The following is an 11,819-nucleotide window of genomic DNA, read 5'->3' on the forward strand; positions in this document are numbered from 1 at the left end:
CTTGACTTTGGACTAAACACTACTTAGCAACAACTGAAAACATCAGCGTTTTCAACATTCTTCGCATACTGAACTCAAAACGTAGCACTGTACCAGCTACTAGGAAGACAATTAACTCTATCCCAGCTGAAACCAGGACAGAAGCAGAGCTGAGTGCCCGGCAGACAGGGGCTCTGCAGGGAGCTCTGCTCTCTGCTTGGTTCCAGGCCGGAACCCGGGGGTGGTTCGGAATCCCTTTTGCTGGAAGGAGAAGCGGTGGGCTCTGCTTGGGGATCGCTCTTTTTCTGTCCCTTCCCGGTGCACAGGCAAGCAGAACGAACGAAGAGAGCCCTGGTGATGTGACTGCCCTCCATCACAAACCTGCAGCAGAAGCTGAGTCACCACCATGCTGCGAATATCACTCTCATCTCGGCTCTGTCCCCCGAGCACTGGTCCTCCAGCCGAGCAGCAGAGGCATCGCTTCTCACCTTCTTCCTCTCCTTCTCTCTTGCCCAGTGGAGGACGTTAAAGGCCAGAAGCCTGGAGACCCTGATCGAGGGCCAGGCAAAGGTGAGAATGGCTGCCTTTCACCTGCTTCTCGCTGTGCCAGGGATCTCTGGCAAGTGGGGTGACCTTCTGCAGGGAGCTGAGAGGGTGGGGAGCCACGAGGAACACCAGCACGTCCTTGCTGGCGGCGCTGGGAGGAAACCTGCCGTGTGGGGCAGAGAGCCCGGCAGGGTAGAGGGTCCCAGCTCTGCCGCGCTCAGGCTGCTGGTGCCGGGTGGCAGCTCGCCGGTGGCCCTTTCTGCTGCAGGGCTGCTCTCTAAGCACAGCCTGGTTCTTGCAGGATCATCCCACCCAAAGGCCTCCGTTGGTTCCTTCTGGCAGTGGAGGGGGATGTTGCTACTCAGCAGGTGAGTTTGGAAAAGACAGGCAGGGAGGGCCGCCTTTCCTCCTGCAACCAGCACTTCTGCAGAACATGGGATGCTGCTGTGGCTGCCTTTTGCCTGAGCAAGTCTGTTCCCATCGCTCTGCAGCAGGAGAGAGCTGAGCCCTCGGGGTCCCTTCGTTCCCACCTGAAGTCCCTCCCTTGCATGCAGGGGCAGAGGGGACATTGGCAAGCGGTCAAGGTGCTGCCTGCCGCTGGTGCTCCATCCTCAGAGCTGGGCAGATGGGTCCTTGCTCCTCGGCTGGAGTCAGCAGGAAAAGAGCTCGCTTGTCCCTTGAGTGTCACCTTGCAGGTTTAGCACCCCAAGGAAGGATGTCACCTGGACGAGGAAGGACACCCTCTTGACAGTGGCCACTGAATATGGTTCTCCAAGGACATGGAGTCTCTGCTGCTGCGCACAGCTTGGAGGAGGGCAGGGCGAGGGCTGGGCCAGGCTGGCCCAGCTGTCACGGTGTAACACCAGCTCTCAGGAGCCTCTGAGATGGAGCCCCGGAGCCGGAGCTGCGGTTCCAGCTGCCCGCTCCCTGCCCGTCCTGCCGCACTGCTCTGGACCACACGTCAGGCAGGGCAGGGCAGGCTGCAAGAGCACTGGCCTGGCAGTCTCCGTTGACGGGGTCTCGCTCTGTTTTCCTTTGCAGCTGGAGGGAGCAGGAGGAGGAGGAGAAGGGGGCTGCTCCTCTGTGGGGAGGATGGCACGCTGCCCCAGCCCATCCAGGTAAGCCAGCCTGGACAGCGGGTCCCCAGCCCTGTGCCTTCTCAGAGAGGCAGTATCCTCAGGAGAGGAACCAGGAGCTCTGGGGATAGGGGATTTGGCTCTTCACCCCCAGCATACCCTTTTGGTGCCAGCCCGCTTGGGGAGGCAAGGAGCCAGGTCTGGGGCAGTGCTCTGGCCACTGCTGTTGCAAGGCAGCTCCCCAGCCAAGTGACTGTCGTCCTGCCTCTCCTGCAGGAGCTGCTGGCTGTCCTGCACCAGGAAGGGCCATCGACAGGGCATATTCTGGAGGGCTGCCAGCAGGACGGCGCTTCGGGAACTGAGGGAGGCCCTGGATGGCAGTGTGGACGTCGACCTGGAAAGCCAGCCTGTGCTCCTGCTGGCCATCATCTTGAAGGTGAGCGTGTCTGGCCTGCAGCTGGAAGAGCTCCTGGCTGGCCTGGAGTGTTCAGAGGCTCACCTGGAGCTCTTGGCATTGCAGGACTTCCTCCGAAGCATCCCCAGTAAACTCCTTGTGACCAACCTCTACGCAGAACGGATGACAGCGATGGAGAGGACAAGCAAGCAGGAGAAGGTGGAAGAGTTGGAAGCCTACGTGTGGCCAGCAGCCTGCCTGTTTAGCAGGAGCACTGACTACTGGCTGAGAGCAAATGCAAAGCTGTGCAACACAGCCGCTGGCTCCCACCTGCCTTGTGCAAGCCTGGGGAACAGCTGTGGGCAACATCTGCTTTATTGACGTTGGGTTTCTCTTCCCTCAGGGTGGCCAACAAGTTGCCTGCAGCAAATCTCCTCGTCCTCAAGCGGCTGCTGTCCCTGCTCCAGCGTATCACACACAACGTGTGCACCAGCAGGATGAGCTGCAGCAGTCTGGCCATCTGTGTTGGGCCAAAGCTGCTGAGTCCAGCCGACAAGGACCTGCTCCCGCTGGAGCTGCTGCTGGAGGTGACTGACAAGGTACGCTGTATTTCCCGTTCGGCTGCAGCCTTCCCGGCCCATCCGAGCTTGGCCCTTCAGAGGTCCCTGGTTGCCTCCTCTCTTGTGCAAATGCTGGTGGGGTGGCTGCCTGGAAGAGCAGCCCCACAGCAACAGCCTTCTGCACAGAGGCAGGTGTCGGGAGTGGGAAAGGCTGCTTCACATGTTTTCAGGCACTTGCGCTGAAAGCAAGGCTTGCCTGTGTGCAGGTGAACGTGCTAGTGGAGTTCCTGATTGAAAACTGTAGGAAAATCTTTGGGGAGGAGATGGCTGGCCTTTCCAGTCCACCAGCCGAGGAGTTGCCAGCGCCCATGGGCAGTTCCACAGGTATGAGGAGGGACTGAGGGTTGTCACAGCCTGAGCAGACAGCCTGTGTAGGGCTTCAGGTTGCTTTAGCTGTTGTATGCTTCCAACAAGTCACTTCGCTGCACATGCTTTTGCTTTTGCTTTCCAGAGCTGCCTTTGGAAGAGCAGCGTGGCCCTGCAGGCGAAGCAGACGCAGGGCACCAGGCAAAAGCCTTCCTGGACGCACCACCCTCTCTGCTCATCCTCCAGAGAGCAGCAGGGGCGGACACAGTGATGGGATCGGAAACAGCAGAGGTATGGCAGCTCCACAAACACTGGGACAACAGGTCTCATGTAGGAGGGGAGCTCCTGATGAGTCCAAGTAGCTGCTCTGCCTCTTCCTGGCATTCCATCTCTTGTGGCTTTCTGTGGGTTTGGGGTTTTTTTCCCACTGGCATGATACATTGTAAGTAAAACTGGAATGGTTGTTTCTCAAATGCGTTAGGCATGTGCTTAACCAAGGGAAATACCTACAAAGTACCTCCAGAAAGAGAGATTTCAAAAGCAAAGCCTCCTACCACAGAAGGTGTTATTGCACCAAAGGGATAGCCGCAGAGCTCTGTCTCAGGAGGGCAGAAGAAGCCCTGGCAGAATGAAGCGGGCAAGCCTTTTCTTGCCCGGAGGGGGACCACAGGCTCCCTGCTGAATGGCCCCCACAAGCGTCACACACCTGTGTGAACATTGTGTTCCAAAGGGAGGCCCTTGGAAGACAGGGCTAATGCAAACCAGCCAAAAGGATCTTCTCTGTAGAGCTATGGTAGCAATTTGCCAAACAGTCGCCTGCTACTCCAGGGCGTCCCTTGCCACCTGCTAATGCCGACATTTCTGGTTTAGGCACCTGTTGTTTTGCCTCCAGCCACCCCAGAGACCGCAGTGGCCTCCCTGGTGTGCGCAGAAGAACTCAAGAGCCCTTCAGAGGAAAGCAGGTAACATGAGTCAGCTTTGGTTAAATCCAGAACTGATTCCAGTTGACCCTGGCTTTACCTATCTAATCACACTGTGGGATGGAAAGGTTTGCAGGCTGCCCCCAGGAAAATGAAAACCGAAGAAAAAGAAGGAGAAAAGAGGCCTGGGCAGAGGAGAGGGAATGCCAACAAGAAAAGGAAAGAAGGAAGAGAGAAAAAGATGGGGACTGAAAGAAAGCAGGAAGGGCCAGAAGGTGAAGAAGCCCAGGTGTGTCCCAGGCTCTGCTGCCTGTCTTTCCCAACTCTGAACACTGCTCTACATCAGTCGAAGTCGCTGCCAAGGACGGCAAGGGACGGTGCTGCACAGGCTTTGGAAAGAACTCCGTGGCAGCTCCCCAGGGGCTCCCCATCGAGCCCTGCTGCGTGGTATTACCCATGGGCATAAGAGGCCAGAGCCATCCTATAGTCAATGCCAGCAATGGCTCTCTCTTCTGGGCTGAAAACAAATCCTTGTCGACTGTGTTGCCCAAAGAAAGGGGAACCAAGTCATGCCTGTTCCTGCCTTTGTGGGTTTCTCTGTGCTTTCTGACTCTATCATTGTAGGTGCCAGTTTCCTGGAACTGGCTGAACCACGGTGGCTCCCGGGCTCCCGCACTTCATGTGCACAATAAAAGACATTTTCTTTTTTCTTACTGTGTCTGCTGTGTGATCTTCTGGCTGAGGTAGAGGTTGTTTTGTGATAAATTGTATTAGAGGAGTTGGGATCATCCCTTGTCCCAGAATCCTTTCCAGCAGGCATCGGGGCTGAGTTCAGGGGCTTTAGGAGTGAAGCACAGAATCACACAGAACGGCTGAGGTTAGGAGGGACCTGTGGAGGTCATCTGGTCCAACCTCTCCGCTCAAGCAGGGCCACCTAGAGCAGGTTGCGCAGGACTGTGTCCCCTTGGGTTTTGAGTATCTCCAAGGACGCAGAGTCCACAACCTCCCTGGGCATCCCGTGCCAGCGTTTGTCCCCTCTGACAGCAAAGTTGTTTCCTCATGAGCAGCTGGAATATCATGTGCTTTAATTTGTGCCTGTTGCTTCGGGTACTCTCGGTGCACACTCCTGAGAAGAGCCTGGCTCCCTCATCTTCCTTCCCTCCCAGAAGCTTTTTATACACATTGATAATACACCTCCCCTCCCCTCCAGTCTTCTCTTCCCCCAGCCGGAGAGCGCCAGGTCTCTCAGCCTCTCCTCACATGGCAACAAGAAGGAGAATTTCCACCGGTCCTCTTCTGGACACTTTCGGAAGGCCTCCCTCCCTCTCTCTCAGATGAGAAATCTGAGCCATTAATCTACATCTAGGTTTCCTCATCAGCTGCGCGATTGCAGTTTGATGTGGTGGTGCAGAAACAAAAGTGGAAGGAGCTACCATCTGTCACCTACCATGAAGGTCAGCTGTAGCGGAGAGGATGTGTTCGCTGATTTGCTGCCTCTGTAAGAGCAGGCCCATGCTCCATTAGGAATTCAACTGCAGGTTCCTCCTCTCATCCCAGCCAGGTCCCTTAGTGGTCCCTTGGCTTTCCTGGCTGCTCTGCTGGTTCCCTACTGGCACAAACCAGAGAGGAAACCGTGCAGTGCTCAGCTCTTCAAGGGCTGACATAATGAGTAAAAGGGGCAAAACTTTTCTCTCTTGTTGCCCGAGCTGAGGAGGATATGTTTTTAGTGTCAGCAAAGGCTTTTGTGACTCCGTCAAGTTTTTCTTCTTTTGTTGTAATTTTTTAATTTAGAGGAAAATTAATCAAGGCATCCAAAACGATTCTAGGCTTGATGGTGTCAAAATAAGCCAAAAATCAGTTTGGAAGACTGACATTTCAAACTCTTCTTTCACTGCTAGACATTCCAGAACAGCCACAAAATTACAGGCTCAGAGTTGAAACCCAGTGTTGTGGCTGACCTGAAATTTTTTCTCACTTTTTTTTTTTTCATCCACCGATAGTTATTGGAGGAAAAAAAGGGGATTTCTTTCAAAATAGAACACTTCTTTTCCTCTGTCCTCCTCCTTCTTTACCTGTGATCTGAATGTTGGTGCTTTTAACGTGGGAGTATTTTAGTGCTGTGTCACTGACGTAATAGCTGTGATAGAGACGCTTATCGAAGGACAGGTAGAAGTTGACACTGGAGATCTTCAGGCTGGAGAAGTCAAAGGAAAAAGAAGGGGGCTGGCGTTGCCTGGAGAGGGAGGGTCCAGTGTCCAAACTAGGTCAGCTTGTGTCCTCATCTCCCATGCAGCACGTGACTCGCACGCGTGGACTGCAAAGCAATGTGACTCCCAGAAAAAGCTCCAGGTTGCCCCGCAGCACTGAATGGGAGCTCAGCCCTTGCCAGCGGGAAGGAAACAAGCCCTGCAAGCACACGCTGAGGCATGAGACCTTGACTGGGGCTAAGGGCTATGTCAGGGGACCCACGTGAGAGAGACCCCCAGCCCCTGGAGTGGCGGCTGGAAGATGGGTAGGTGAAAGGATGACCTGATGGGAGCCCTGCAGGGCCTCGTCTGTTGGACCGACGGGCACCTGCCCTTGTCACAAAGAGCATCTCATGGGCTGGAAAAGGGATGCTCTGGAGATGCTCTTCCCTGCGCTGGGGTCCCAGGGAAATTACAAGGCCTCACCAAGGAAGCTGTGTGGTCCACTAACGGTCCCCTCTCCAGCAAGGGTAGGAAGGGGATTTAAATCAAGGGAGCTTGTCCAGAGAATGAGGAAGCAGTAAAATGTCAGCATGCTGGGTGAATCAGCAGTGGATCACCCTGTGCTGCCCTTGCACCTCTGGTCCAACCCCACTCCCACGTCTGTGTGCGCTTTCCGAGGTGACCGGTCCCTGCCCTCCTGCCCTGGTTGTGCTCTGTAGCTCTTGGCAGGGTTTTCAGAGAGTTTGGCCCTTGGTGTCTGCTCCTCAAAATAGGTTTCCATTCCACGAGCTTTCCAGCCTGTCCCTGCCCAAGGGACAGCCCAATTCAGCACCCGTCACCACGCACCACAGGGCTGGGTCCATACTCCCGCTCACAGCAGTCGTGACACAACCAGCTTTCGCAGCTGCAATACTGTCGTGACTCCAGAGCTGTTGGCTGTCCCACACAGCGTGTCCCGACAGTCCACGTCCACAGAGGAACATACAACTATTGCCTTGTGTTTGCTGCAAGAGGGAAGAAAACTTAGCAGCCCCAGACTCCTCCAAGGAAGCCACCTGAGCGGTTTTGTGTATGTTGGAGGCAGGTCAATGCCCGGTAGCTCCCTGGGACTCCTCCCAGGAATCGCCCAGGGTGTTTTGTCCTCCCACTGTAGGGAGTAAAAATGATAGAAACGTAGAATGGCTTGGGTTGAAAGGGAGACCTTCAAAGATCATCTGGTCTACCCCCCCCCCCCTCCCCCGCCATCAGCAGGGACATCTTCTACTAGACCAGCTTGCTCAAAGCCCCCTCCAACCTGACTTCGAACACTTCTAATGATGGGGCATCCACAGCTTCTCTGGACAACCTCTTCCAGCATCTCACCACCCTCAGCGTAAAGATTTCTTCCTTATGTCCAATCTAAACCTACCCTCCTTCAGTGTAAAACCCTCGCCCCTTCTCCTGTCACTACAGGCCCCGGTAAAAAGCCTCTCTGCGCCTTTCTCAGAAGTCCCCTTCACATACTGAAAGGCCGCTGTTAAGGTCTCCCTGGAGCCTTCTCTTCTCCAGGCGCAACACCCCAACTCTCTCAGCCTTTCTGCACAGGAGAGGTCTTCCAGCCCTGGGATCATTTTTGTGGCCTCCTCTGGACCCGCTCCAACAGGTCCGTGTCTTTCTTGCGCTGGGGACCCCAGAGCTGGATGCAGTGCTTCAGGTGGGGTCTCAGGAGAGCGGAGGAGAGGGCAGAATCCCTTCCCTTGACCTGCTGGCCATGCTGCTTTTGATGCAGCCCAGGATACGGTTGGCTTTCCGGCCTGCAAGCGCACATTGCCAGCTCATGTCCAGCTTTTCATCCACCAGCGCGCGCACCCCCAGCTTACTCGCTGGCAGGGCAGCGTGGGAACAGAGTAGGCCTTGGGGCCATGCAAGCAGCCTTCAGCAATAGCTAAAACATGGGTGTGCTACCAACACTGGTTTGGTCACACATCCGAAACTCGGCACCATATGTCCTGCTGGGAAGAAAATTAACTCCATCCCAGCCGAAAGCAGAACAGATGGTGTCTCTGTTATGGCTCAATAGCAGCTTGGTGCTGCTCTGCGTTTTATCTCTGGCTTTGCCCTATGTGGTGTATCTGGTGCGCACACAATGGAGGGGCTGGGGCTGGAATTGCCCTACACAGTTCCCCTGTCCTGTGCACTCCAGGACAAGGCTGGCACAGGGAGCAGAGGTGGGGGTGATGACCTGTTAACGAGCCCTTTGGTGCCTCTGTGGCTCAGAATTTAGCAGGACGGTCCCACCAGGGAAGCTGGGCTCGCCCAGCCTGTTGGTGGGTCCCATGCCCAGCTCCCTGCCTGCTGACACCGTGGGCATCCAGGTCCCTGTGTGCCCCGATACGACGCTCGGCCCAGGACTGGTGAATCCCTGGGTCTGCTGCCGTTACCACCTGGACAGTTGTGCTACGGAACTGTATTTATTGCTGGGCCATTACTCGAACACGAATGGTCGACTCCTGAAGCTGTCCGTCAGGAGTCTGTCATCGCAGCCCAAACCCCTACCCTGGCGGGGCTGGCTCAGGCCCTGGCAGGAGGGCCGGCGCGATGGGCTTGGGGCGCGGGCGGGTGGCTTCAATTCCTCTGGGGGCTCGAGGTCTCTGGGCTGGTCCCGCAACAGCTGGCTGGCTGAGTTGGACAGCCATGAGGGCCGGGGTGGAGGCGGGCGGGCCGGGCGGCTGTCCGGGCTGGCGGAGGCCTGTTCCCTGCTGCTCTGTGGCAGGCGGGCCGGTTTTGCAGGCACAGGTGATGGCTCCTGCTGTCGGGTCCAGCTCTCCGGGCTGCTGGGGCGGCTGCTCCGGCTGTCCAGGCCTGAGGAGCAGCTGCTGGTGTCGGACCGGGCTCGCGAAGCTGCGGAGAGGCGCCTGCGGAGAGAGGAGGCTGCTGAGACCCCACCGCGACTGTGAGGCCGGGAGGGTGGGAGGGTGCGGGGCAGCAACTGGGCACCTCACGGGGTGCGGATGCCTGGCTGCACGTGGGAGCTGTGGGCATGGAGAGCTCCCTGCAGAAAACGGGGCGCCCCACATCCCTCGTCTGGGGCTCTGCTCGCCTGCCCACGGCTCGTCTCCTCTCGGCCCTGACCATCCTGACCTGCCTGGCTCTGCACGTGCCTGGAAGGAGACCTGCCTGCGACAGACCGAGGCGACCAAAGCTGGGCACAGCACTGCAGGGCCAGGAGAGCCTCCTGTTCGCCTTTCTCAGCGTGCCTGGCAGAGACCAGCACTCGGCTGCCCTGCCCGTCCCTGACCAGACAAGGGCACAGCCTCGGCTCTCTGCTCATCCAAAGAGATAATGTACCCCTGCACAGAAAAATACCCTGCCTGTGCTGAGAACACGCACGCTGGCAGTGCTCAGGTGCAGATGGGACGGACTGACTCTCTTTCTCCAAAGCAAGGCCGAGAGCTGGGAAGGTTCCTCACCACGGTCTGAGTTGCTGGGACACCCGGGCCGAGGTGAACCTCTGGGATTTCGGCATCCCCTAACAGGGTGATTTCTGCTGGTAGGTTCACTGGCAGGCAGATGTCACGATTGCAATTCTCACTTTTAATGGCTGTGTCTGCCTCCGTCTGTTGCTGGGTCTGCTCTTGTCGAGGCAGGGTCACTTTTAACTAACACTTGTCACAGGAGGAAGGGGTTTCAGAAAAGAGTGCCCATGTGAATTGAGAGGCCAGTTAAAACATCTTGCAGCAGCAATCTCAGTAGAGTTTGGCCGGTAACTGACTCGGCACTCCAGAATACCCTACCTCTAAATGCTTCATGGCTAATAGCAGCCATCTAATACAGAAGTTTGGCAAAAAAACCTCCCAACAACTCACCGTCGTCTCTTCCACCACAGACGGATCACACAACACAATATCATTCCAAACAGCACGGAGCCCAAGACCGCCGCGGCGCCTTCTATGCAGTAGTACCAGAAATCTTGATGATCCATAGCATTTGTGCTTCTCTTGCCATCCGCACCTGGAGGAACAATTCTGTGCATTAGTGTGTCCTGCACACTGCTGGTAATCTCACAGGAGGTCTGACATTGCCAGGAAATGTTCTTTCTCACTTTGTTAGCATCTCTGCACCCGCAAACATGCTGGGGCTGCAACGTTTCCTTGGTTTCAGTAGAAGCAAAGGAAACTCTCAAAGCCGTTGCAAATTAATGCACTCTGGAGCCTCTCTTTCTCCTCAGAGCTTTGCTTACACTCTGGTACGGCCGTAATCCAGTTTTCCCAGTGTCACGGGTTTGCTCCCCCTTCTTGGCCACCCGTCACATTTGCACACAATTTCTTCTGCGCTCACCCACCTTCACTCTCCAAGGCTTGCTAGTGGTGCTGCCTGGAGGCTCTCTCTGGCCCTTTGGGACAAGTTGTCCCACTGAACAGGACTCATGAGGCCAGATGGAGAGCATGTGGGGGAGCGCAGCTGTTTGGCCAATCGTTCCTTTGAGCAACACAGACAAAACCCATCCCTGCATCAGGGAGTGCCACCCCCAGCTCTCTCCCCAGCCCAGCACCCACACCCCGAGGGGATGGAGTCAGGTCCTCTCAGGAGACACCTGAACCTCGTTCTCCCTCTTCGCCTTTTCTCCAGCGCGGGCATGGCCTGCATGCCCCCAGGTTTCAGGACTTGTCTCCCCCTTATGGCCCCCTGCAAGACTGCTGATTACCTGCATTCTTTGGAGAAAATTGATATCTCCTGGTGTGGTGGGCTTCTCCAGGGCTGGACAGCACTGCCACTGCCAAGAATCAGAGAAAAGGTAAAGCCTCAGCATGGCTCAGGCACAGAAGGTGCAGGAGGGTGGCACAGGTTCCCTCTAAGCCCATGCCCGATCCGCCAGTGAATCCCTTTGGACCTCAGTTCACAGGAGGGATCCCCCTCTGTGGGGGACTCAGGGCAAGCTCTGGGATGCAGGTATTGCAGGAGGCACATTCAGTTAAGAGTTGTATTTCCCACCATCTGCTGAGGGTGGTTCAGATGGCCTCATTCCCAAAACGGCAAAGTTCTGAAATGCCTGTGAACAGGGTGCGGTGGGAGGTGAGCATCTCACTGCACCCACACAGAGGGTTCCGAGTGAGTGTCTCTCTGGCACACCGATGGCAGTAACCTCCACACCCCAGAGATGACAGTCATCCTCAGAGAGCCGTTCCTGGCTTCTTTTAGAACACTCGCTCTGTACTAATAGTTTGGATGCTGACAAGATGTGCAGTAGCGGGCACCAGGGGAAGAGGCTGCAGACACACAGTGATTTTGATTCATGACACTGGATGACTGAAGGACAGCAATTACCTGGCACGCCTGTTGATTGAATTGCCCCTGTTTTTTCGTCAGAGGCTGGCACTGCGTGACCATCTCCGTCCTGAAACGCCTCCTTCTCCACAGTCTCAGGGTCCACCTCTTTAGAAAGAAAGTGGCTTGGTTTAATTAGAAGTAACCGTTCCTCATCAGGAACGCGGTATCTTCAGGAGGCAATACTTCTCAAAATCCATTAATAACGCTTAGAAACAAAGCCTGGGCATTTGGGGGTGCACCTAGTCACTAGTCCAAACAGCGTGTCATTCATGGAGAAAAATTTAAGCGCTAGACACTTTCCAGGTTACCAACAGACAGCAAATCCTGACCTGCTGAGAGTACAGGGGATTGCATGTGATCTTGTTCACATTCCACTTAGTGCATTTTTGGCAAACTGCAAGATGATGGTAAATTACTTGCTTCGCAGAAGACAGGAAGATGCTGTAACCAGTTCAGCTGGGGAAAGAGTCCTTCTGAGAAGC

The 11,819-nt window shown here is 55.8% G+C and overlaps 1 protein-coding gene across 1 annotated transcript; it reads left to right on the top strand.

Moving 5' to 3' along the window:
* Window positions 1-1,559: 1,559 nt before the first annotated feature.
* Window positions 1,560-3,506, top strand: LOC126037189 (T-cell activation Rho GTPase-activating protein-like; the record flags this gene model as incomplete). Its single annotated transcript, XM_049797452.1, is given in 8 exon segments — window positions 1,560-1,643; window positions 1,878-1,915; window positions 1,917-2,037; window positions 2,122-2,222; window positions 2,399-2,594; window positions 2,822-2,939; window positions 3,067-3,212; window positions 3,420-3,506. Coding segments are annotated over 8 exon segments (891 nt in total), but the record flags the coding sequence as incomplete, so codon positions are not given.
* Window positions 3,507-11,819: the final 8,313 nt, after the last annotated feature.

This window comes from Accipiter gentilis, unplaced genomic scaffold (assembly GCF_929443795.1).
Source record: "Accipiter gentilis unplaced genomic scaffold, bAccGen1.1, whole genome shotgun sequence".
Lineage (NCBI taxonomy): Eukaryota > Metazoa > Chordata > Aves > Accipitriformes > Accipitridae > Astur > Astur gentilis.